Here is a 27697-nt window from a genome sequence, read left to right on the forward strand (position 1 = left end):
AAGGGTTGGGGGACGGGGGGGACAGCTGGTGGAACCCCCCCCCCAGAATTGGCTGTAATTTTTAAGGTCCCGGCAAGGGAATTGGTTGACGGACCTGGATGAAAAGGGGGGGGGGAGCTGGTGGAAGCCCCCCCACAAAAAATTGTCTGGAATGGAAGGTCCCGGCAGTGGATCTGCTGGAGGACATAAGTTTTGCACCTGCACTACACATTTTAGGTTAGTCCCAGACATCTAATAATAAAGTTGCAGCCTGATTAAACCCATATCTGATGTCTCCTGTCATTCTTTCAGCATAGCCAGACAACTGTCCTTGGTACCTAAGTAAGTCAATTGCAGTGTCATTAAGTATAGTTAGTCTGGTGTTAACTAATGTGTTTTAGGGTCAAATGCCAACAACCTTTTCTCATATATGCTTTTACTCATGTCAATATTAGTACTGTCTCTAATATATTTTTCTTATTAAAAAATGGCTGTGAACATTTAGATTTATCTTTTTATTTAATAGGTAATGAATTGCAAAAACATTAGTATGAACACCAAACAAGTTTCACATCAGATAATTGTTGGTATTCAGTTTACATTAAATATTAAGTTTGTTTACATGTTCATAGATCTTAATGCTGGAGGTGGGGTTGTCATGTTTATGTAGTCTCACTTCCTGCATAACATAGCCCATAGCATTTCACCAATCACTTCTACTCCAAACCTATAACTTGTGATTGAACTGCAGCATATCTTTTAGAAAAACATCCAGTCTTTGTTTAATATAAATATTGATTTGTGTGTGCGTGTGCGCATACTTGTCAATACACAAAATTTTGTTGGGAACTATGTGTGGTTTCTACCACACATTCCAGCCTTAACTCTTCCCCCCTTTTTTTCTTCTTTACAAATCCCTTTCCTAAATAACGCCTGCCCCCTCCCTGCCCCAACGCTAGATATTTGTTGTGGCTATTTGGTGTACTAGTTGGTCATGTTGAGGGAAGGTAACTTGGTAAAGAGATGTGTGCAATACAGTAGTAAAAGGGGATAATAAGAGGCTGGCATCCTAGGGGGACAAAATTAAGGTTGTGGTACGTGGTAGTTGTCGTGCTATTAAGGTGTGTGTGCCTATGGATAGAGGAAAAGAGTATATGTATCATTAGGTGGCTTAATGTCTCATTTCTTCGCTTTTGTCGGTTCAAGTCAGGTAGGTGTATATGTGTGTGTGTGTGTGTGTGTGTAGCAATGCTAACTGCTTCACTGCTTTTTGTGTATTAATTTTCCAGGGTTCTTTGAGACTTGATTGATTGGGTGAGAATGCAGATTTGTGGGGATGCAAAAGTGCAACAGCATGAACCCTGTGTGCATGAACGCTTCTCCACTGTGACAGAAAATTGTAGCTCCTGCTGGAGATTTTATGTGGGCTTGTCCTCCTCAATGAATCTATCAGGGTTTGTGTGAGTGGTCTCCATCAATAAGGTTTATGTACATTTTGCATAAACTTTCAGTTCCAATGTGAATATTGGCTAAATATGACACTAAATACGTTAAAAATACATATTGCACCAGAACTAGTCAGGATCTGCTCTCTATTAACTTTTCCATAAACAGATCCAATAGCTCTTTCCATGGGAGATTTGATGGACTCATGGATGCTGGTTCCATTAAAAGGTTGTTTATAATGTGCTAGTTTATAATGTGATAGCTGAAGTACTTTTTTTCTGTTGTGAATATTGTTTCAGATACAAAAAACTTACAGTACTTTCTCTAAATTCATTTCAGTTTTAACATTTTCAAATGAAGAGAATAAATTGTAAACAGCAAGTTTAGGGTTCCTTTTTTGTTGTTGTTAACAAAATGGTATACAAGATAAGAAATTAGATTAATTTGAGATTGCCTCCCGATACAAATACCTCCAAGTCTTCCAGTTTTGTTTTGGTCATTTCGCAGGCTTTGTTCCACAGTTTTTGTTTTTTGTTTTGAAGCAATAAATGATCTGATTCTTGCTCATTTCTTGGAGCAAAATTATCAAGAGACGGTTATCTTTACAGGGAGTGATAGACACACATATCCAAACAAGTCAGTCCTGCCAGTAGTTGCAAAAGGAGAGTCAAAAGAATTCTTAACTGTTTATCTCCTCACCACACAATTTCCAACCTCATACACGCAAGGAGTCCTCTGCTTACTCTTACTAAAATCAAGGGAGGCATTCTACGAGAAGACAGCACCTGAATTGCATTCTTGAAATATTTTTGGTCCCTAAGAATTTTAAAACTGGGGGAGGGATATGCATTCAGCACTGGTACCTCTACTCTTGCATAAAATTCCAGAAATTCATGGTGGCAATATTCTGTTTAGTTTTGCTAACTAAGGGATATGTTTCACTGATTGCTGAGCAAAACTCCCATTGCAGTTTTGTTGAAAAATTACTGGAAGGATTATGCCTTCTGTTCATGACAGTCCCAACCTTTTTGTCAGAAAAAGGCAATTATCAGGGAGTTGCTCCCTTTATACTTTAAAAGAAGCATCAAAGGATGGACAATCCGACAGGACCGCATTAACCAGATTAGAGACATGCGACTAATGTTTTTCAGGGGCCCCTTTTTTGTTGTGAACATGTTATTAATGAAAGCAAAAAGGTACCCCAGCTGCTGACAATCAACAAGTCATGTTTATTACTGAATAAACAACAAAAGAAAATCAGTGGCAATGAACAGGTTATAAACTAATTGGATAAATATTAAATGTTATGAGTCAAATGAAATGCTGTGTGTTTAAACCGGCATCTTGCAAGCTTTAAGTGCTGCAAATGTTACTCTATCCTCAAAAAGTGTGTGAAGGAATTCCCAGTCGATTGACATGATAGCAAGAGCATTAAGCTTTGTTTCTACCATAGATGACCGAAAATTATTTTTTTATTAAAGCAAGCTTAAAGAATGCTCACTCTGCTTCACAGTTAGCAATGGTTACAGTCAAATACAATTTCAATGCAATGAAAATATTCAGGAAGACATCACCTAGATCTCTGTCATGCAAAAATGTGATGATTCAAGTAGTACTCTTATCCAGCATGTCACAATATCTTATAAATCCTGAAAATGTATACGTTTTGGTGAAAAGCTCAGGCTCTAGCTCATTTAGGTAAGTGTTAAGCTGTGCCTGAGTGAATCTTTTTATCTCCTCTTCACTTTGTACTTGATCAAGAGATGTGCTGAACTATCCACAAGGTATGGCTTCCTTACAATATGCCCTTGTTTTTACTTCTGAATTTAGCTTGTCAAGAATAAGATACAGCACTTAACCTCAAATTTCCTTCTTCCTCAAAATATAGTGTCATTTTTGCTTTACAGTACATTTGTATTCTTCATGGTTGGACTCATCAATATCACATCCCAATTTTTTTTTTACTATCACCTCAAAATAATCGAACTGAGACTGTAAGCTTGTGACAAACTCTTCCAAGGAAGTTGGCAAATCAACAGCAACAACACGATCCTGACCTGGCTTTTGAAGCTTTATGCTAGTTATGTCAAATCTTTCTAGTGTCACATTCCCCACAATACTCATAAATGCAGTTTTCATTTGGCACATTTTCTTGTGTAACATTTGTGCTTAACTTTGAGTTTCATGGTTTTCCTTGGCGTTGTCCATTCCTTCTTTCAAACAGTGTTGAATTCCCTCATAGTTCACTACAATTGTTTTACAAGATTCAGCATGACAGCATCTCATATCAGACAGGGCTTTTTCGGACCAGGAGAGCTCCTTGTTCACTTGAGGTAAGATTGTTACACAGAAGCTGTCATTGCCTGGGTGATGAGACACACAAAAAAACGTTTCTGGAAAACTAAAAAGTTTGATTGCAAGAATCAGTGCTGTGAGTTCCAGAGAATGAGCTGTGCATGTCACATACACAGCTACTGGGTTTAGTCTTTTGATCTGAACTTGAAGACCTTCATACTTTCCATACATGTTACTTGCATTATTGTATGACTGACTGCTGCAGTTTTCAATAGCAGTGTTGTTTTTGTCCAATAAAGACGTCACAGTCTGGAAAAGTGACTTTCTTGTGTGGCTTTCAATTGCTGTAAACCCATGGAAATGCACATATGTGGCACCATGTAAGCAATATTGTAAAATGATAGGTAACTGATCAACATGAGCGATATCAGGAGCTGAGTCTACTATCAAAGAGAAGTATTTTGCCTGTTTGACTTGATTTACAATGAATTCACAAACCTTACATCCCATTAGCTCAGTAAAGTCATCACAGATGGTTTTCAACATGTAGGGCAGGTGACCTTTCCCTTTGTTTCTATAGCATTTGATATGCTCACTTAGAAATGGGTCAAATTCAGCAATGGCTTCAAGAATACTTACATAATTTCCATTCAGAGGTGAGCTGATGATAACTTCCTCCCTTCCTCTAAATGCTAAACTGTGTTCAGTGAGAAGCTCAACAACTGTCACAATATGCCTTAAAACTTCCTTCCAGAAAGCAGTTTGCATTAGAAGCAACTGTACCATCTCCCTGTCTATGTGATTCTTGCCTTGCTACTGTGGTAGTCATGCAACCATGGCAATGCAATGTTCCATGCCGTTTGCATGAGAACAAGTCTTCTCCTGCTTTTTTCCAGTCAGAAATGTCTGGGGTCATGAAGGTGCTAAGATTGTTAGGTGATGAAAAGCCTTAGCGGCAAAACAATACTGCTCCTGTGGATTTAGAATACAATAATCAACCAATTCCTCTGATAACATTTGGTAGTTTTCATTCAAAAACTAGGTGAGGAATACCATTTCTTAAGTTTGTACTCCCACTTGGAAGCTATAAATTTGTCACTGAAATTCTGAATATTGAACAGACCTTTGTCAATACACAGGGTATGAAACTCCTCCATTATCAAACAAGGCTGGATCTTGTGCTATGCTAATGGCAAAGTTATCCTCTTTATCACTACTATTCTCTCTGCCTTCTGTATAGAGAGGTGATAGGAAAAGTGTCCTGGAATTCAGAAACATGTGCCTTTTCTTTTGCTCTTTCTGGCGGGAACAAATTCATATCCATATCTTCACTTTGGTTATCATTTTTTGAGAGGGTCGCTCAGTGTCTTTGAAAGATGATTTTCTGAAACAGTACCAGTAGAGAAATAGTTAGTAAGTTAGAGTAACTTGCTTACAATTTTCTCTCTTTATAATTTAGCTTTCCTTTTTGCTGCTCTGCTTGAAAATTGTCAGCCAGACGTCTCATAGAACAATGCTAAACAAGTACTGTGCGTTGCTGTCATTACCAGGTGGCAATTATTGCTGCCAGTTAGCACCCTTGTCACCAGCAACTGAAAGTCTGAAAAAAATTAAATATGAGCTGTGAAAGCTTAAGAAACTGGGACAAAATTAGTATCATCAGGGGGTATACATGATTTTTTTCTTTTCTTTTTAGTGTTAGCACAAATTTGATCATAATCTCCCTTGTGTTTAGTGTATAGACAAGCATCAGAGGTCCCCCAGAAAAGCGGAGGCCTGGGTCTGCAGCCTTCTGAGCTTCCCTCCACTATTGAGGTATATCAGGTCTCAAGAGAGGCTGCTTCTCACCTATAGTTTTCTTTGTTATCTCCTTTTCCATAACTCCATTTGTCTTTGGTTTTCTTTCCATACCTTAGTCTAGATACAGATACACCTTGTAACTACTGAACATTAAGGGTTACTAAGTATCAGCAAAGAAATTTGTCGTTATAAATCATTTTCTATAACTCATTCCATTGATGAAGACCCCTTCATAATATTAACCCTTCATATTATTAGAAAGGAAGGATGGTCTAGTGGTTAAGGTACTGTACAGGGGCTTACGAGGTCTGGGTGTCATTCCTGGCTCTACCACAGACCTCCTACGCAGCCTTGAGCGAATCACATAATCTCTTTGTGCTTCAGTTTCCCACTGGTAACACTGAGCCTGCAATAGTGAATGCTACTCACAGGAAACAGGTCACTGGTAAAATGATGGCTGTCCGTTATATGTACTACTATATGAACTGGAAGGGATAATGTTTCTGCTGAATCAGTGCCTCTAAGGAAGAAGACGTTCAAAGTATATATAGATAGAGAGAGTGACTGAATAGTTCAAAGGTGTTTGGAATGCCCTCAGATACACACACTGTTTCCAGAAGGCTGTTATTTTATGTAATAAATAAAACTTTAAAAATACATTACTCATAAGGTTCTAAAATATTTTGTTTTAAAATGAATGAGTTCATTTGCACCCCGTAGTGTAGGTATTCTGGCATTTTTTCCCTAAAGAATAAAGGAAGCAATTTACTATGCTTACAAAACTGGCAAGATGAGGCTGGTACTTCAGCTCCTAATTTTGAACCAAGTACTAAAAATGGTTTATAACTCTGGAGTTATTTCACCTCCAACTTGGTATTATCTGCCTCTCTGCCCTTTATTATTTATTTGTTACTGATTTTTAGTAATTTTTTAATATGTAAAGTACTCAGTCTTTGTAACATGTATATCAAATTATGATGGTTACTCTATGTGGCCATTCCATTTATAAAAAAAAGTGAAGTTATTTTCAATGTGATATGTTTTTCCTAGTAGCCTTGGGTTCAAGAGTGAGTGCTGTGGATATAGGGAATGGGTATGCACTACACAGGAGTTCCCCAGCAAAGACACCCTACAAATGATAACTTCTGTGATGCAAAATTGATTAAATAACAGATAACACAAACAGCAATAAACAAAAGAAACTATAATCTTTACAGCAAGTAAAAGCCAGTAAGGGTTTCCTCTAGGGGAGTCACATGGTTAGAGTGATAGGAAAGGAAGGTGTTAACAAAAACACTTTGCATGGATTTGAATGAACATATAGGGACACCAGAGGTGAAGTACTGCAGTAGATGGAGTGTGGACAAGGGTTTTAGTTGTAGGGAAAGAGAGGGAATGATTTACCGTGGAAACTATATAAAGGAACAACCTACTGAAACTGGTGACATACTGTATATGGGGCAAGAGGAGAGGGAAGAGTTGAACATGACACAGGCTGTTTGCCTGGGTCACAGGGTGGATAATGGAGTTATTGTCAGAGATGGTGGAGGCTGAGAGAAGGACGAATTTGAGGGAAAGATCATAAACAATAACTTCAGCTAGTGCAAATTGGCAAAGCTCTATTGATTTCATACATACTAGGTGAGGGTCTGGCCTGCTGAGTTTAGCTTTTGCCACAAGCTTGAGTTGGACATCAGTTTTGCATCTATTTTTTCTGATATTTCATCCTGAAGAGAGGGAGAGATGGGGCTAAAGACAGATGAGCACACATCTAGCTTTTTCACCATTAGCTGTTCAAAGATCCTGGCCCTTTGGTTCAGATCAGCAAAGGGGTGACAGTTTAAGATATACGAGCTCATATAAGTGTACAGAGGAAAGAAGAGGAGACCAAGAACAAACACCTGAGAGAATGCTACTGAGGACAGGAAAAAGTAGAAGGGAAGAGCCGCCAAAGCAGAAACTAACAGAGGGGTAGGAAGAAAACTAGGAGACCATAAATTCATGAAAGCCAAAGTAGCAAGAGAACACAAAATGCGGATTAAACCATGTAAAGGAAATGTATAGGTCAAGCGGGAGGATAATGGGAAAGAAAACTCTTTGTCTTTGTGAAACAGATAAACAATCTGATGAGTATATATAACACATTATAAAGTCAGGTTTCAGAGTAGCAGCCGTGCTAGTCTGTATTCGCAAAAAGAAAAGGAGTTAGTCTCTAAGGTGCCACAAGTTGTCCTTTTCTTTTTACATTATAAAGTATGCACTAAACATATTAAAAACAAAATAGTGTTTTCTGGCTTCATTTTCCAGGCTATATTATGTTATGGGCTGTATCTTTGTGAAACTCCTGTTTTGATGGACTTCATATTAAAAAAACGACGACTTTAATTCGCTGTTTTATTTTTTTTATTGTGCTTATAGAGGGAAAAATAGAAGGATTTGTTGAAGATTACTGTCATGTTCGTATGATTGCATCTATTCAATTCAACAGCAAAATTAAAATGCCCATAAAATAAATAAATAAAGCTAAAGGGATATTAAAGGTAAATGAGGGAATATTGGAATGGATTAGAATGCATGTTCCCTAGGTTTTTATGAACTAGTCAACGTTATAAAATCTGGGTAAAAATCTTTTCGTGAGCTGTGACATGGCAATGTATTCTTCAGATTGGTTTTAATGTTTAAGTAAATGCTTTAATTAAATTCAGCTCTCTTTTATTTAAAGCTGTCTTTTGGGGAGATATTGCCTTAGATGATGAAGACTTAAAAATCTTTCAAATTGACAGGACAATTGACCTTACGCAGCATTCAAATGAAAGACTTGGACATAACACAGGTATGATGTTAAAGGTGTGACTTTTAAATTTTCTTTAACCTATATTTATTTATTCATTCACAGAACATAACCCTCACTTTAAACCTACAAAACATGGTATCATCTAGGGGTAATATTGGTTTTAAACTTTATAAAGTTGTTTAATCATTACAGGTTTGCTTTCTAAAAGGCAATGAAAAGTAATAGAATTTTGATTTTATTCCTGGTATTTCTAATGAAAAGTCTTCTCTGGAACGTAAAAATAAAGTTTAGTGTTCAGCTGGGGCCAAATCATGGCCTGGTTTACATGGCAGCATACGAGAGTAAGGAGGAGTAAGGCCCCATGCAGAGGGCAGGATGGGTTCAGGAATGGGTGAAGTCTTGACTTTCCCGCTTCACATGCCGTCTAGCACAACTGCACTGACCTGCTGGGGAATGTATACTGATGTGAAACTGGAAGGGAGATTTTCCTCAGTGAATCACAGTCTCCCTCTTAGGGCATGGCTACACTGGAAACTTCAAAGCGCTGCTGCGGGAGCACTCCCGTGGCAGCACTTTGAAGTGCGAGTGAGGTTGTGCGCGAGCACTGGGAGAGAGCTCTCCCAGCGCTCCTGGTAATCCACCTCCATGAGGGGATTAGCTCCAAGATCTGGGAGCGTGGCTGATTTTTCACACCGCTGAGCCAGCAAATTAGAGCGCTATAAAATGTAGGTGTAGACAAGCCCTTAGTCTGCTCCAGGAGATACACCACAACATGTTGTGCCTTGTTCAGGGCAGAGCATATAGTTACAATCTTGCCCATATGGAATTTTCAATAGAGAAATGTGATTTCCTGTATGAGTTGCATCCTAGAATGTCCATTCCACGGAAGATTCCAGGAATTTGTCAAAATACCATGGGGCTTGATTATTTGTTAAATTCTTTATTTGTTTCAATGTTAGATTGCAAGACTGGACTTAGAGATAGCCAAATAAATATTTACTGGAAAAGTATGAGTATATATGTATATGTATATATATATATATATATATGTATATGTATATATATGTCTGCTATTATTTATGTATGTATTTATGTGTGTAGGTATTTATAATACAGAAGTACAAGAAGCTGCAATCAGGCTTAGTTCTCTGTTGTGTTAGGCATAATACATGAACATAGGAAAACTAAGTTCCTGCTGCATAGCTGTAGGCCCCAGTCTTGCAGTCTTTTCTAGTAGGATTTGGGCTAGTTTGTGGAAAATGGGATTTAAAAGACAAGTGACATAGGAAGGGTGTAGAAAAGTGATATATGCAAACAAATTTTTAAAAATATATTTACTTTTTAAAATATACATGTAAATTCAGTTTCCCCCATCTGACCGTCTATCTCTGCCAATATTAATTTGGTGGGTTTTTTTTATAGATGTTGCAACAGAAGTGTGTCTTGAGGAATGATTTAAAGGAAAGGGCGAGTTCAGATGAAGATGGCCATTTTAATTGTTAATTTTTTCTTATAAATATGTTTAAAATATTTTTTTCATGGATTTACTCTTCTTTGTAACTACATATAATAATTAGAATATCTGTATATTATCCTGGCATTTTCTTTTACTTTCTTCTTAAGCCACCTGTTTGTTCAAGGCAGGATCATTTTTGATCTTTTCTAGATCAAGATTGGATTGAAAAAATCCACTGACTCTTATTAACATTTTCTCAAACAAATCATTTTAATGGGCTTTGAAGTATTTCAGGTCCTGGTTTTGCTGATAAAATATAGAGAGCAAGGTCAGTAATTTCCCTTTAAAGTACTCTAGTTGAGTGATTTATTTGACCTGAAGACTTTTGTTTTAATACCTCTGATGATGTCTTTGAAAGTGACAAAGATCTTTCTGGTGATTGCCAGACAGATGCAAGATAATTTTTGAAGCTGTTTCTTCTCATATTTAATGTTCTACTGTTTCCTTTTCTTTTCCTCCTTATGTTGGGGTATGTGCATTATTACAGACAAGTTGGAGTATTCTTTTCAGGAACAGATAGTGGTACCATGTTAAGGACCAGATTTTGTCAACCATAATCCTCCGGTAGTCCCCATTCGGAGATTAGGTCCTGGTTCTATTTCTATTATTCCTATAAAGCACTGATTCAACTTCTGGTACAGTTAGTGGGAGCTGGACTGGACCCTAAGTGATCATTTTAAAACATGCACTTTTGTTTTGACAGATTTGGAGTATTAAGCTTGAAAAAGTTGGTCTCATTTTACATTATAAATACATGATTTTTCTAAATTCAGATTATTACGTATATATAATATAATGGCACTTTGGCCCATATTTAGCAAAACACTTAAATGTGTGCTTAACTGCCACTCACTGCAATATCTTGATATCTTTTTTGATGAGATTACAAATTTGGTTGATAAATATAGTAGTGTTGATATATTATACTTGGACTTCTGTAAGTTATTTGACTTGGTACTGCATTACATTTTGATTAAAAACTAGACTGATATAAAATTAACATGGCACACATTAAATAGATTAAAACTGGCTAACTGGCAGGATTCAAAATATAACTGCAATTGGAGAATTGTCATCGGCTGGATGTGTTTCCAGTGGGGTCCCGCAGGGATCGGTTCTTGGACCTACGCTATTTAACATTTTTTTCAACCACCTGGAAGAAAAGATAAAATCATCACTGATAAAGTTTACAGATAACCAAGAATTGGGGGAGTAGGAAGTGGATAGGTCCCTGAGTCAGAACAATCTAGATTACTAGGTAAACTGGGTGCAAGCAAGCAATACACATTTTAATACAGTTAAATATAAACATATACAACTGGGAACAAAGAATGTAGCCATACATAAAAGATTGGGGACTCTATCTTGGGAATGAGTGATTCTAAAAAAGATTTTGGGGGTCATGGTGGATAATCAGCTGAACAGGAGTTCCCAGTGTGACACTGTGGCCAAAAGAGGTAATGCAATCCTGGCATGCATAAACAGGGAAATCTCAAATGAGATTGCGGAGATTATTTTACCTCTGTATTGGGCACTGGTGTGACCGCTGCTGAAATAATGTGTCCACCATTCAAAGCAGATGTTGATAAATTGGAGAGGGTTTAGAGAACAGCCACCAAAATGATTACAGGATTAGAAAACATGCTTTTATATTGATACTCAAGGAGTTCAATCTATTTCGTTTAGCAAAGAGAAGGTTAAGGGGTGACTTGATTAGTCTATTAGTATTACTTGGGGAACAAATATTTAATAATGGGCTCTTCAATCTAGTAGAGAAAAATATAACATAATCCAATGCCTGGAAGTTGAAGGCAGACAAATTCAGACTGGAAAAAAGGTGTACATTTTTAACAGTGAGCGTAATTAACAATTGGAACAGTTTACCAATGGCCATGGTGGATTCTCCAAGATTGACAATTTTTAAATCAAGATTGAATGTTTTTCTGAAAGCTCTGCTCTAGGAATTATTTTGGGGAGGGTCCGTGGCCTGTGCAATACAGGAGATCAAACTAGATGATCACAATGGTCCTATCTGGCTGTAGGATCTATGAACCTGCAAAAAGCATGTGCTGAAGGTTAAGTGCATGTTTAAGTCCTTTGCTGAATCAGAACCTTTGTGTCTACCTTTTCGTTCGTCTGCCATCTGGTTGTTAGAGTGACATGACCAAGCAGCTGAGAAAAGAAAGTGCAAACAGTTATTAAATAGAAAAAATGAAATTGCCTGTTTAAACTAAAATCTCTGAACTCAAACTATATTTATTCTTTAAAATTTTGCTATTGTTTACCAGTGCAATTTAAAAAATCTTTAAAAAAAAGCCTTATATACAGATTTTTGTCACAATTAAATAAAATAATTATAATTTCAGTCCTGATTAAGCAAATAGTTACTTGTGTAATTGTGTATATTTGTTCCTATAAACATTTCTATTGAAGACAATGTGATATAATGTGGGAAAAACTAGCCATGGGGGAGTATAATAGCTAGACTGGTGTTTGCAGGGTTTGGCTTTTGCGTTGTAAATAATAGTGCAGGGCCTGATCTTCCAAACTCTGACTCAAGCAGTGGGACTACTCAGTTGAGTAAGGATTATCTACATAGATTTGCAGGTTCAGACAATTACCTTATGAGCTCCTCAGGGCAAGGCCCTGTCATTTTGTTGGCCTGTAAAGCAACATTTATACACTGTGCTGTATAAGTAATAATAATTTAATAAACAACAAAGAGCTATTATGTAGATAGTTTTTACGTAACTGCCAAAAATACGATTTCCCTGCCCCCACACTTAAAACATGTAGATTTTTTAAATTCACTTTTGGTTAGCTTGTGGCTTGAGGTTTACACTCTATAGTGTATGCATTAGTCATATAAAATAAGTCAGGTTAGCTATTTTAAGATATTTGTATTTAATTTCTTATTTGACAGTAGTCCTTTTGTACACCAAACCGAATACACAGTGTGTGCTATTAGATTACCACTACTAGTGTACTACCTTACTCCATATTTTTGTTGTAATAACTATAGATAATAAAGAAATAATAGCTTCCTGTATCAATAAGGTCATGGATTCCTCTCTATTACTGTTATCTCTTTCACATTTGCCTGTTTTCTAAAGATTTCCTTCCTCCGCACCCCCCACCCCCAATTGTCTGGATTTTTTTACTCCACATGTAATTTTGCAAAATAAATGCTAACATGAGATAATTGCATTAATAATGTGAAATGAATGTATATGGCATGGCATATACTATAGCTAACCAAATAATTCCTTGGGAAGGAATGTATTGAAGTATTACCTCATCTTCCTAAAATGTTTTTAAAAATTTGGAAAATTTTTCTCAAGGGATCCAGCAAGTATATGACAGTGTAATCCAAATAATTAGGCACATTATTATTCACTGAGTAAGCATGCTAACTTACTTGCCTTTTATGGCATTGTCTAGTCTGTAATCTGCCTTTTGAACTGCCGTTTAGTAAATACACCCTTTAATGTTGCAGAAATTGTTGTAAAAAAAAAAAAAAGTAAGAGGAAAAGGGAATTTGAGGAAATTATTGGTTGGAACTAGTATGGCTAATCATGACTTCTGCAATCCTTTATTCTTAGCCACCTCCTCCTGCTGCAGTAGCTTGAAAACACTGATATTTCACAGCAAATATTACTTTGTTTAAAAAAATCACTTATAGGAATTCTATAAAGTTCTCTAAAACCTCTTCAGACATTCTGGTTATTCATTGCACGCCACAATACTGCCAGCATTCTTTTTTCTTGCTTACTAATGTTTTTTAAAGGAGATATGCAATAATAACTAAAGTAACAGAACCACTATGAAACCGAAATAGTCAGCAGACTGCTATAGATGGCATATGTGGTTTAAATTAATCTGGTGTATGCCTGTAAGTGCGATGGTAAATATTCAGACAATGAAACTCCAGCTGCCTCTTTGGATGGTTAGCTTTTCTGCTTCCCTCTCACTCGTTGGCTATTGGAGCTCCACAGGAATGCCTCAGAGGTCATGTTACTATTCTTTGGTATTTGATAGGTTAGCAGCCCTTATGTGACTGACTGTGCTTTAAAGATCCATTTGCAAGTTAACAAAGAACCGCTATGCTTTGGGGATAAAATCAATCGTATTACTTTTTTAAATCATGCTGCTTTGTTTGTTTGTTTGCTCTTGGTGTCTTAACATCCTTCCTCTCCCCCTCCCCCCCCTTAGATATGGGAACATTGTGGTATACATTCAGGAAATTTCTGTGAAAGTAGGGTATCCAGCTGTCAATCAATACGGCACTAAGGATGTCAAGGTCACTGAGAAGAAAAAAGCTTCAAATAATAATTAGATGATGTAATTGTCATGACTTGTCTGAATAACAAAGACACGTTGGCTTGTGTTCTGGAATGCATGTTAGAAAATCTTTCAGCTACAAATGTGTTTTTGTTTCATTGTCAAAAATGCTTGAAGAATTTGTATGTAGGTCATTAAAGAATTTTAAACTTCCTTAAAGATTCATTGCATATCCTACAGAGTAATTCCTAATCTTGCTCTATAAGATATTTGCTATATGTATAATGTTCTGTGTTTAACTTCCATAATATTTCCTTTTTCTTTTTAAAGGTGGCTTTGGTGAGCATGGGACATCAAAAAAACGAGGTGCCCTCTATCAGCTTATAGACAGGATAAGAAGATTTGGCTCTGGTATTTTCACTGTTTGAATTAGCAGACTGCCTGATGTGATGTACACTTAACATTAATGACAGTACTTTAACACCTTAAACCCAGTCTGTACCAGTAGTACTGTAAACTATTAAAACAAGAGTAATGAAGAGATTAGCTCTTTTCCTATCTATGCTTTGTCAGAGAGCTCATATTTCATATAAGCTAGAAAAGTTCATACTGGAAGCGAAAATCCTAAAATACATTATTTTAAATTTTATTTTAAATTGTTAAAAAATTGCTAGGTGTTCATTACCAAGAGTATTCTCAGTAATGAATGCAGTTGGGATGTATTTTCATTAAGATTACAGTACTCTTTGTGTATGTGTTATGCATGAATGGATAGCTGCAATAAATTGCTAATGGCCTATGCTGGTTTTGTAGGGAATGGGATACTGTGATGAGTCATACTGCATGCGAAACATTTATGATGTGTTTCATCTCATGAAAACATTTTTTAAATGTTGTAAATTTCTGTAGAATTCAGTGGTCAGTATCTATGGCATCTTCATTAATATTGAGTTAAGTTTATTCACTAAGTTTGGTGCAACATGACTTAACTCTGGTGCCATTAAACCCCAGCGTCTGCAGGAAAATGTAAAGCTCAGTTTTAAACACAATTCAGCATGTGGGAGTGCGTCACTCCATATCTTGCAAAAGTAGCCACAGCGTAGTATCTGACATTACCGATATGTGGTGGTATATAACTGCATGCTTGATCTGAGAACTAGGCACATTAGTTTTGCGTAACTGTCTACCTTCATCTAATTGGTACAAAGCTGGTTGGAAGAATAAGCACTGGTAAAAATGACCATATTGTCATGTAAGCCACCCACATATCATCATCAAATGATTCAGTACTGAAGAAGTACATATGACTATCTGGGATTCCAAGTTTGATTTACATTTTAATAATTACCCGTGTCGTAGATTGTATAATAATTCTCAGTTACAAATTCATTATTTTAATATCAAAAGATTGATGTAAAATTTAAAATGATATTTGCTGAACAGAGATATAGGTGTTCTGGACATAGAACATTTTCCTAAGCCCAACAACTTCCTGTGTGGTTTATAATGTTGCTTAAACTGTACAGTGAGTTAATCTATAAGTAATCTGACTTTTCTGCCCAGGCTTCTGAAACTTTTCTCCCCTTTTTCATGGCTCTTGCACCTTTCCTTATTCTTTTTGTATCTTCTTTGCTAACTTACGGATCTGTACCAAGACCCTTGGCCTCTTACCTTTCATCCACAGTTGCTTCTGTCCTGATCTGACATCCTTCCTGGTCTCTCTGTCATATCCCTCGCTTGTCTGGGATTCCAGTTAACAGACTGTTACTTTATGTTCAGTACGTTTTAGTGGGACCGCTCATAGAGAAAGGTAGTATTCAGCAGGAGTGAAGGTGGCAGAATTGGGCACTATTGAATAAGACAGATCAGCTTTTGCTAAAGGTCCATTTTAACCTGCCACCATGATATTTATACTTTTATAAATTGCTCCAGAAAAGGGAAACAAGTAACTATATTGTATGAAAGTCCTTGCATTCATCTTCATAATAATAGTAAAGATTATAATAATAATTAAATTGGACCAGAGAGAGAGAGCGAGAGAGAGAGACTCTTTAATCTGGGCATTAGGGCACCCATTTGGGAGACCCAGATTCTAGTCCCTTTTGTGCCAATGAATATACAAGTATTTATACATAGTAGACGGTCTCAATAGAAATGATTGAGAAAGACATAGCCAAGTGATTAGGGCACTGTCCTAGGAGTTGGAGGACCCAAGTCCAAATCCTTGCTCCACATTAGTCAGAGCAGGGAATTGAATCCAGGTCTCCTACAGAATGCTATACCAGTTTTATAAGTGGGCAGCAGCTGCAAGCTTATCACTGATTACTCTTCTTCTTGTTTCTTTATCTGTTAACTACTTGTTATTTACAAGGCCATGTGAGTTTATGCTTTGTCCATTCTTATCCTCTGTTTCCTTATTTCTATTTTCTTTTATTGTTCATGCAAGATTAAAACGTTTTTTGTTTGTTTGTTTTTCGTTTTTGACAAAGGACTGATCTGGCTTTCATGCCTAACTCCTGGAGAGGAGATAAGATTCCTCCACCGTGTCCTGGAGCTAAATGCCTAAGTCCCCTTGAGGGGCAGAGCTTAGACAGCTCTTCACTCAGCTTGCTGGCTTCTGTGAATCCTATTTTTAGGCAACAATTTCTGTCCATGCAGTGTACAGGGAGTGTGGGTGCCTAACTCAGGTTTGTGGATTTCACAGGTGGCAGGGCGCCTAAAAGTTAGGTGCTGCAATGCTGAGCATTACAGTGCCTAAATCTCCCTTTTGAATACCACCCTAACTTTCTACCTATTTGAGACAGATTACTGTTGGCTCTGGTAATCTCTCTCAAAACAATAGACATTTTTTATATCACCATACCTTTCAAGGTGTAGGGATCTTTTTATCAAGACAATTTAAGGCATATATAGTGTATGTCCATAGAATTCCAAACAGTTAGTTTCCGAAGAATATATTTTCTATGTCCTCGAGTACTTGACAATCCTATTTACATCTGAAAATTTTATGTCCATTGCTATTACAATTAGCTCCTAAGATAACTAACTACAACTGAAAGAGTTAATCTTCCAGTGTGACCGGCCATCAGTAAAAAAGTTAAGTGGACCGTGCACAAAGTGCCGCAAAAGACATGAAGTCAACTAACAGTGCTTCACTACAGCAATGCATGCGGTTGCTCTTTCCCAGGCCCTGCAATAATATGGTTATCTCTGAAAGTAGCTAATACTAAAAGCAGACCTTTGCCCAGATAGAAGTGAAACAGAGCCTGAATACATTTGGTGGTATTGCCTCTGCCAAACAGACTCTTCTAAACATCATCAATGGGAAAGAACCCCCCCTCCCCTAATTTTTAAAAGGTATTTTAAAAAAAAAACTCAAGGCATATTACTTAGAGGAAGCAGTTTTAGAAAAATGATATATTTTTTAATTGGAGAGTCGAGAAGTAATCATGTTAGTAATGTCTCTTTAAGGTGTTAAAGTGCCTCTTTGCCCCATTGCATGTAAATTATAATACTGAAGATTGAGTCTTTCCATTTGAAGCACTTCTAACAAATAGATTATTGTTTCTACGTCTCATTGAAAAGCTGAATTGTTGTGTAAAAAGCTACGTTCTGTTATTAAAGTGCATAACGAAAACATGGAGCTTTGGCCTTGCAGAAAACAAATGTTTTCATTTGTGAACTCTTTTGTCTCATATACTGTTTTTTTTAAAATATCATTACAGGTTTTGAGCAAAACAATTCTTCTAAGGGAAGATCAACTGTAAAATTCTCAGGGAAAAATGAGAAAAACCGATTTCCCAGAGCTGCTACGTCACGAACAGAAAGAATATGGCCAGGGGGTGTCATTCCGTATTTTATAGGTGGAAATTTCACTGGTAAGACAAAGGGAGAAGAAGGATGAATGTCTTTTTTAAAAAAAAAACAGGTTCATGAAGAGCCAAATGTAAAACCAATTGGAATCAATGGGAAGACTCTTACTGATGTCTTTTGGCTTTGGGTGAGGCCCTAAGTAAATTTTTTTTGTAAATGTTTATCGATACATTAAAAAATTGTTCCCAAAGGCAATCTGGCAATTTATATATAAAATTAGGCTCTGATGTTTCAGAGGAGGTGAGAATGTTTGTTTGTTTTCATTGTCTAATTTCTTGCTATTTATTTGTAGCAGGATACAATTAAATCTGGCTCAAAACTATTGTGGCATATTCAGTACAAGGCTATAAGTGGCTTGACTGGTAGTAAGGTGAATCTTGTTCAACTGACTTCATTGAACAAACTGGGCCCAATTCATCTGTTCTGTAATTCTTTAATGTACTTTGTAGATGAGCACATAAAATGTTATTTGAAATAACCATGGAACTTTAAACTATACGAGGGAAGATTGTAACTGCTTAATAGAAATAATTTTAAAATAATTTAATAATTTTTAAATACAGTGTTATAGAAGCCTAAAATAAATATCACCCTGTAAAGTTGCAAACAGATAAATACTAATGGGGAGGAAGAAGGACATTTAAAAAAAAAAGGAGTGGAGAAAAAAAGGATTGAAAAAGATAGAGATAAATATAGAGCCAGCAGTGCTGTGCAATAACATCTTGCTAATTGTGCCTCAAGGGGATACAGAAAACTGAAAGAGCTTGGGAAAAGAAATGTAGTCAAGAAAGATTAAAAAAATATTCAAAAATATTTCCCCAAAGCTCACAGCTGAAGGTCAGACTTCCAGTTTGGATATTTACACTACATTATACTGAACATGACCTTTGTTTTAGGAATGGCATTTATTAAAGAGTGCTGAACAACTAAGTATAATAGGTAATGTGAAATGTTACACACATTACAAGTTTCTTACACTGAAAAGTAAATTCCAAAACGCTTGTGTGTGTTTAAGGAAAAAAAAAGGGGGGTGGTGGTAGGTGGGAGGATGGAGAGACAGGGAAAGCAGTGATCTTTCATCTTTAGGTCATTGACTTGAATCCAGCCCAGTTTGGTAGTGGCCAACGATTATTGCCATATGATGGGTCTTCAGTTTTTATGTTAGTCTCAAAAATCTTCTCATTGGATAAGTCTCTGTATCACAAAAACTACTACCACAACCAACACTAATTTGCAACCTTGTTGTCAGTTTTGTATGTAATGGTATAGCTAAGTATGTAATGGTATAGAGAATGAATTGCCTCCTCTCGCCCTTGAGATGATTCCTTCAGGTCAGGATTTGAACATATTGGAAGGATACAAGGAAACCTGTGTAGTTATTAAACACACTTGTCTGTTTATGGACATATAACTTTGCTTCTGATTTTTAAAAATGTGGCCCTTTGTGCATGGACTTTGAAATTGCAGATATGTTTACAGAACAAATTATTTGAAAAACAGTGCCTTCTTCACTTACCTTTCAAAACCTGAGGTAAACGTTTTCTCACATTTTAAAACAACTGAATCTCTAGGTTTTTGCAGCACTGTGTCATACTAAGATTAAAATGTAATGCCAAGAAGAAGGATGCAATTTTGAAAACCTTGTTTATTTCATGTTACACAATTCTTCCAGGCAGCCAGCGAGCAATGTTCAAACAGGCTATGCGGCACTGGGAAAAGTACACATGTGTTACATTCATTGAACGAAGTGATGAAGAAAGTTATATTGTATTTACATACAGACCTTGTGGGTAAGTAGGTACATGTGTTAATGGGTATTTGTACTGTATATCTTTGAGAATCAAGAAGTAAACAGCAATTTGTTAAAGTTCTTTGTCAGTTTTTTCTCAATTTAACATCTACAGGAAAAGCTACGCATTCAGTGTCTGATCCTGCACACATTCTAATTGGCTCTCTAATAACTATAAGTCTATACTTTTGGCTCTTGAGAAAATCTACATGGTGCGCAGGAAGGATTTTAAGTTTATGCCTTTTTTCTTGTATGTGACACTAGATAAAATTAGAGAGACAAGATAGGTGAGGTGGTCTCTTTCATCAGCAGAAGTTGGTCCAATAAAAGATATTACCTCAACCACCTTGTCTCTCTAATATCCTGGGACTGAGACAGATACAACAGCACTAGGTAAACTTGACTTATACTGAGATATAAAGAATACACTGTACAATATATGTGTGCGTGTGTGAGCGCATAATGTATATTAGTGATACATAGGATATATAATAAAATGGAGAAAAATGCAGATATAGGTGGATATTTCTCATACTTTTAGTGTATAGGGTTTATTTATTTATTCTTAGCTCTATTAATTTCACTTGTCTCTATGGTGAGTTACATAATACACTTATTTTTCCACTCTCCTAGTCTAGCTTAATCATCCAAAATATTAACTCTTTCCTTGTATTGACTGTCCTTACTTTAGTTTTGTTTGAAAAGCAAACCTCATGACTTTTCAGCACATTCCTTCTTCCAGGTCACTGATGTAATACAGGTTTCAGAGTAACAGCCATGTTAGTCTGTATTTGCAAAAAGAAAAGGAGTACTTGTGGCACCTTAGAGACTAACCAATTATTTGAACATAAGCTTTTGTGAGCTACAGCTCACTTCATCAGATGCATACAGTGGAAAGTACAGAAGATGTTTTTATACACACAAACCATGAAAAAATGGGTGATTATCACTACAAAAGGTTTTCTCTCCTCCCACCCCACTCTCCTGCTGGTAATAGCTTATGTAAAGTGATCACTCTCCTTACAATGTGTATGATAATCAAGGTGGGCCATTTCCAGCACAAATCCAGGTTTTCTCCCCACCCCCCCCCCCAACACACACACAAACCCAGTCTCCTGTTGGACACCATCACAGGGCCTAATAACATCACCCACACTATCAGAGGCTCGTTCACCTGCACATCTGCCAATGTGATATATGTCATCATGTGCCAGCAATGCACCTGTGCCACGTACATTGGTCAAACTGGACAGTCTCTATGTAAAAGAATAAATGGACACAAATCAGACATGTCAAGAATTATAACATGCATAAACCAGTCGGGGAACACTTCAATCTCTCTGGTCACGCAATTACAGACATGAAAGTTGCGATATTACAACAGAAAAACTTCAAATCCAGACTCCAGCGAGAGACTGCTGAATTGGAATTCATTTGTAAATTGGATACAATTAACTTAGGCTTGAATAGAGACTGGGAGTGGCTAAGTCATTATGCAAGGTAACCTATTCCCCCTTGTTTTTTCCAACCCCCCCCCTTCCTCAGACGTTCTTGTTAAACCCTGGATTTGCGCTGGAAATGGCCCACCTTGATTATCATACACATTGTAAGGAGAGTGATCACTATAGATAAGCTATTACCAACAGGAGAGTGGGTTTGTGTGTGTGTTGGGGGGGGTGTGGGGAGAAAACCTGGATTTGTGCTGGAAATGGCCCACCTTGGTTATCATACACATTGTAAGGAGAGTGATCACTTTACATAAGCTATTACCAGCAGGAGAGTGGGGAGGGGGGAGAGAAAACCTTTTGTAGTGATAATCATCCATTTTTTCATGGTTTGTGTGTATAAAAACGTCTTCTGTACTTTCCACAGTATGCATCCGATGAAGTGAGCTGTAGCTCACGAAAACTTATGCTCAAATAAATTGGTTAGTCTCTAAGGTGCCAAAAGTACTCCTTTTCTTGATGTAATACAGTGAACAAAACATGTCTTATTACTGATCGTTGTGACCAGTTACCTCACTCCATCCTGAAATGCTTCTCACAAATGCCGTTGATAATTATTCCAGTTGTTTTCTGAACAAGAATTCTGGATTTTACAAATCAGTCAATGACCTTACTGCATATGCCATATTAACGTCACCCGGGGCTGATTTCCCCTGTAAACACCTGCAAGTTAATTCATGATCATCCTTAAAACGATCCTTTGATGTGGTGCCTACAAAGAAGAAGAAGAAGAAGAAGAAAACAACAGTTAGGCTGCTGGTGTGCTAAAACACAGCCGATCAGGCTGACCAATATTGTCTTATTGTTTCCTTGTAATCTCCGTCTGTCCTTATCTATCTGTTGTCTCTTGTCTTATACTTAGGGCTTGTCTACATGTTGCCTTAGTCTGCACCATCTGGGGTGTAAATTCTAATGCACACTAGCTTGTTGTCCACTAACTGGTCGTGTAGATCCTGGTGGTGTGCACTGAAAGTTCCCCAGTGCATGTTAACATAGTACTGTTGGAAATGGAGCTAAGAGCTAGTCAGCAGATATTTATAAAGCAGGTATCAGCAGATAATTATAAAGACTGCAGGGAGAGTGTTACGTGCCTACAATTATTTAAATGAATGAGCAAAAGTGCTGCTGCATTCTGAGCTATCTAAAAGTGCTGAAGAAGCTCTGAAGAAGGAGGAAATGACAAATAATGATTCTTATGTTCCTGAAACATAAGTTACTTTAGTATGGTTGTCACCTTGCCAGATAAATAAGAGAGTAGACTGTTTGGATAAATAAGGACTGGTATGTACAAACAACTTTGGTACTATGTCTGGCACAGGATTTTCTGTGGAAAGGCTCGAGTCAAAAGAGACACCAAGCCATTTGTACTCACTCTCCACTCCACGACTGACACATCGGGAAATTACCTTGGTTCTTTCCCATGGCACTCTGCTGTGTTGATTTGTCAGCAAATTGTTATCATTATTTATTTTTTGTATTACTGAAGCATCTAGAAAGCCCTAGTCATCGACCAGGACCCTGTTGTGTGATGTGCTGTACAAACACAGAATAGAGAGCTTCCCCAGAAAGCTTATAATGCAAGGGCTCGTCTACACAGCGATTTAGTGCATGACAGGCTAATACGCTGCAAATTCACACCCTGGCTTGTCACACACTATATCACCATGCAGACAAACCCCAAGAATAAGACAAAAGACAACAGATAGGTACAAATAGACAGGGGAATACAAGGAAACAATGAAACAGTATTGGTCAGTGTCCTAAGCAGTGGCATCACGCCAGTGACCTGTTGTCAAAATTTTTGTAGGCGAAGGAGAGTATTAAGACATTTTTTTTCTTTGGAATGAATATTTGCAGATGATTACAAGGTGCTCCTCCCAGCATGAGGGGCAGCAGGAGACAAAGCTCAAAAGTGCTTGTTTGGAAATTTAACAAGTGGATGATGGATGTTGTTATCATGGGCTGATCAGAGATGATGGTTGACATCTTACAGTAAATGAGAGATGATAGGTAGAGTGTGGATAGGCCATGAAGGACCTTGACAGTGAAGACAAGTAGCTAATGTTTGATGCAACAGAGAAGGGTGAACCAACAGAAGATGGTTAAAGGAAGGGGCTAGGAAAATACTCTTTGCAGCAGCATTCTGAATGAGTGGGGCAAGATGGCATTTTTGAAGGCCAGAGAGAAGGATATTACAGTAGTCAAGATGAGAGAGGATGAGAGCCTGAGTGAGTTTTTGCTGTGTGGATGGATAGGAAAGGCTGTGTTTTAGAGATGTTATTCAGCAAGAATTGGCAAGATTTAGACATAGCCTGGATATGAGGACCTAAAGAGAGAGGTCTGAGTCAAAGATAATACCCAGGTGATGGCCCTAGTGACAGGTGAGACGGTGCTGTTGTCCACAGTAATCAAGAAGGGAGGTGGTAGGGGGAGCTTGGGGGAAAATTAGGAAGGGAAAATTAAGAGCTCTGTTTTAGCATGTTGATCTTGAGCTGGTGGTTAGACATCCATGAAGAGTTGTCAGAGAGACAGGCTGAGATTTTGGTTTGGATGGAAGGAGACAGGTCTGGAGTAGACACATAGATCTGTATGTCATCTCCATAAAGATGGTAGTTGAATTTATTTTTGCATATATTTTTACAGAGGTTTCTTACGGCATATCTGAACATGTTCCTTCTTATTTCTCAAAAGGCAGTCTTTGGGGCAAAGTGCTAAGCTATTTCTGAGTCTGATCCTTTCTGTTTAGAAAATCTGTAGTATCTTCCCAAAATGGCATGATAATGAATTTCATGAGGAAACAAACAGAAAAATGTTAATTTATATATTGAGGTATAGCACTCTGCTATGCTAATCTTATCTACACATCAACTGATCCATTGCTTCTCTAATCTCTGTTTAATCATAAATGGCCTGGTTTTCAGAAGTAGGGAGCACATATAATGCACATTGATTTCTGTGGGAACTGCAGTTCCTCAGAATCTCTGAAATTCAGCTCAGAATTTTTTGAGACGGCATATCATTATGAACAATATGATCACTAACATAGATGGTACAGTTACCAAGTGAGAGATTGTATCAAAGGGAAGAAAACTGCATGGTTTCATTTCCCACTTTTGATTTACTCTTTGCATCTTCTGCTTCTCCATATTGGCCTTTGTTTGTTTCTGTTATAATTAATGCTAATAGTGTGTGGTCATATATGAATTTGTTAATACATGCAATTTTCCTTTTAGTCCTTTCCCTTTATCCCACTTCTCATCCACCTCTTTCCACCATTCTTTCACTTACTTCAAAATGTACTTTGTAGATAGTCATCATCCATATTCTTTTTTTTGCTCACTTATATTAAAATAAAATAAAATAAACATTGTACTCTTGTGATTATTACTTAGAAGCTCCTCAACTTCATCTCCATTTATGTTCTCTATTTTTTAATATCTGGGTAATTCAAAGCTTTCATTACTGTTTGCCCATACACAACCTTTTTGGTTTTGATTACCTATGGATCAGGTATCTCCTCATCAGAAGGCTTGTAGCAATTTCCTCTACTCATATTATTCATTTTATTAGCTTCAATTTTGAACTGTGGTTCATCCTCACCATGTCTCATTTAATTAACACAGTGTTTGAGATGGGACCCAGGTATTGTTTCATCATCTATTACAGTTGAAAAGGCAAACACTGGTGAGTTGAGATTCCATAGTTAGTGGATGGTGGTCATTTGTACTGCAGTATGAGCACTGGAAAATAACGATTTATAGCATAGGGTTTATGATTGTTACCAAAGCAATGTACATTGTTATTCTTGGCCACTGGATAAATAATAAATATGGATGTAGTTATTGGGTTGTGGTATGTAAAATTTTTATCTCTAAACAAGTTGAAAGAGTGCCATGTTGTGTAAACCGCTAGTTGGTAATTACAGTCTGTAATATTCTTTAAAGAATTGCTGCTTATGGTTCCTGGGTGGTATGTGGAAACTGCTTGGAGATTCAGTCACTATATTATGCAGTATGAGAAGCCAAAAAAGGGCTCAGCTGTCCCAAGTGGCACTTAATCTCATGCTCACAATAAATATCACTGAGAAAAAGAGCAAGTCTGTTTTGTATGTGGTGAGTCTGAAAAGGAACAATAAGTCACAGTGTTTTCACGCTGCAACATGCCTTTGATCTTCGTGGCAATTTTTGTTATTTACCTGCACACTTAACTACTTTCTTATGGCAGACTTCATGTGATTTAGAGCAGTCACTGTTGATTTTCTTCAGTATGGGTGTTTGAAAAAGTTGTTTGAAGTAAAGAAAACTCATGTCATGAGTTTCATATGCTCTAATCTGTACAGCTTCTAAATGGTCAAAAGCTGTTTGAACCAAATGCCATGTTTACATGCTAGACATTACAGACTGGATTTTTTAAAAAATGGATAAAGGTTATATTCTGTCTTTAAAAATATACTTATGCTTTAAAGTTTTGTTTTAGTAGCTTTATTTCTTGCATGTAGAAATGACTGGCTATTTAAACAGGTGATACAGTTCTTTCATGGAGTTAAAAAAAGTAATATTTATATTAAAATAATCATATTAAAAGGTCTCTAAATGTTAGTAATGGCTACCACAGTCATGCATGAAGAAGCTAGGTCATAGTGAAGCTCTGGTCGTTCACCGTTTATAACCCTTCAAGTCATAAGCATGAGTAGAACTGGATAAGTAGTGGGGAGGGGGGAGGAGGAGGAGTGTTACTGAAGGTTTTTGTGAGCTGTGAATCACATTCTAATTCAGTCATGTTTGTACCACTTTTTGTTTGCTTCTTGGAAGTTTGTGTGAGAGTACAAAGTTTTGTTGGTATAGTCTGAATATTAACAGGAAATCAAATTTTGAACCCGTAGCAAAGATTTGTCTAATCAAGAAATGAAATTAACTTCTGACTAAAGGAGAAGTAGTTTATAAAAGTTAAATCATCCAGTCCAGGAAGAGAAACAACAGCATATGACTTACTGAAGGTGACTAGTCGTACAGCTTAAGTAGCAAAGTGATGTAGACTTAGCGGTGAAATGAGGATAGACACATTGATGGATTTTATCTGGCAGGCTGTAACTTTTGTTAAAGCTAAACATAGGGGAGGGGCTCTACCCACCCATCACCCATATGCTCCTATACCTGGCAGGTGTTACAGAACTCCTACTCTAGGGTCCATAACTTGGGGTAGTCTTTCCTCAGCCTACCTCCCAGGACTCAGCTCACTCTGATGGGGACAGAGGGTGCAGAAGGGTGAGGACCTCAACCGACAAGGACCACAAAGTCTGACCATATCCTGTAAGACAAAGGGCCTTCACCAAAATCCCAGGTTTTTACCTCTAGGAACTGTTCATTTTATCCTTTAACCCCACTGGGAACAGGGAGTGCCATCTTGATCACCATCTCTCCTCCCCCAACCCGCACAACTCCTGCCCAATCCAGGCCCTCACATTCCACAACCATTTGTCAGTGCTTCCTTCTGACAGATGTGCCCATAATCTCTGAAAAATTCAGGCCTTTTGTAATAGATATCCCTGTGCTGTATCACTGAACCCCCTGTCTCCAGGAATATGCTAGTGACCTCTCTGTTCACTTTCTTCCTTGCCTTGTCCATGCAGGCTGCATCTGCAGCTCCCTGCCAAACCCATCTTGTAGGCTTTTCTGATCATACTAACATAACCGCTGGCCACAGTTGCCTAACCCAGCTAACATCCCTCTGGATTCTATCCCTTAAATTGACTCCTGTGCAGTCCTTGAGATTATTCTCCAAGGTGGATAGCCAGGATGCGAGGGGGTCTGCTTTGTTCAACAATGAGAGTAGAAGTGGCATGAGCTGATCCCATTGCATGCCTCTTCTGCCGAACCACTGGACGCAAAAAGCTTCAGACTGAAGCCTAGCTGAGATCTGCCTGCCATCCTGGCTGCCCCCTTCTACAGAGTGCTTCAGATCTGAATATTAAGTATGCTCTGGGTATCCTCTGAAACAAAAAAGCTTATGGGATTAGTTGCTTTTTACAGTTCCCTGCGATCTTTTCCTAGGTGCAGACATACGTCCTGTAACACCTTGATTTCCTGTACCCTTTCACCTCTACTTTCCATGGACCAAAGCCCCTGCAGACATTGATGTCACTGTCCCAGTCCTGAAAGAATGAGTACCAAATATACCTAGGTCAAGAACGTAGTAGCGCAAGGTTTTTCCTCAGTAGCGCAGGAAATTGGTATCTTGTTAGGAAGCTGCCATCACTGTGTGTGGACAGCAGGCCTGGCTGCAGGCTCTGGATTTTTAGTAAGGCTTTCACTGCCTTTACAGGGCACAAGTGTTTGTCTGCACATTCCTTCAATGCCACATATGCCCTTCTCTTCTTTTTGAGGACCTTAACTGCCGGGACCACTGTTCCTGTCGATTGT

General features: G+C 37.6%; 1 protein-coding gene across 1 annotated transcript in view; it reads left to right on the top strand.

Annotated features, from left to right (window-relative positions):
• The window catches only part of TLL1 (tolloid like 1), a 200234-nt gene that overhangs the window by 89051 nt on the left and 83486 nt on the right, over positions 1–27697 (top strand). Inside the window, exons 2-5 of the mRNA XM_073341559.2 lie at positions 8243–8353; positions 14442–14522; positions 17837–17989; positions 19657–19774. Of these exons, the coding sequence (XP_073197660.1) occupies positions 8243–8353; positions 14442–14522; positions 17837–17989; positions 19657–19774 (463 nt within the window). The remainder of the gene's footprint in view (positions 1–8242; positions 8354–14441; positions 14523–17836; positions 17990–19656; positions 19775–27697) is intronic.

This window comes from Lepidochelys kempii, chromosome 4 (genome assembly GCF_965140285.1).
Source record: "Lepidochelys kempii isolate rLepKem1 chromosome 4, rLepKem1.hap1, whole genome shotgun sequence".
Classification (NCBI taxonomy): Eukaryota; Metazoa; Chordata; order Testudines; family Cheloniidae; genus Lepidochelys; species Lepidochelys kempii.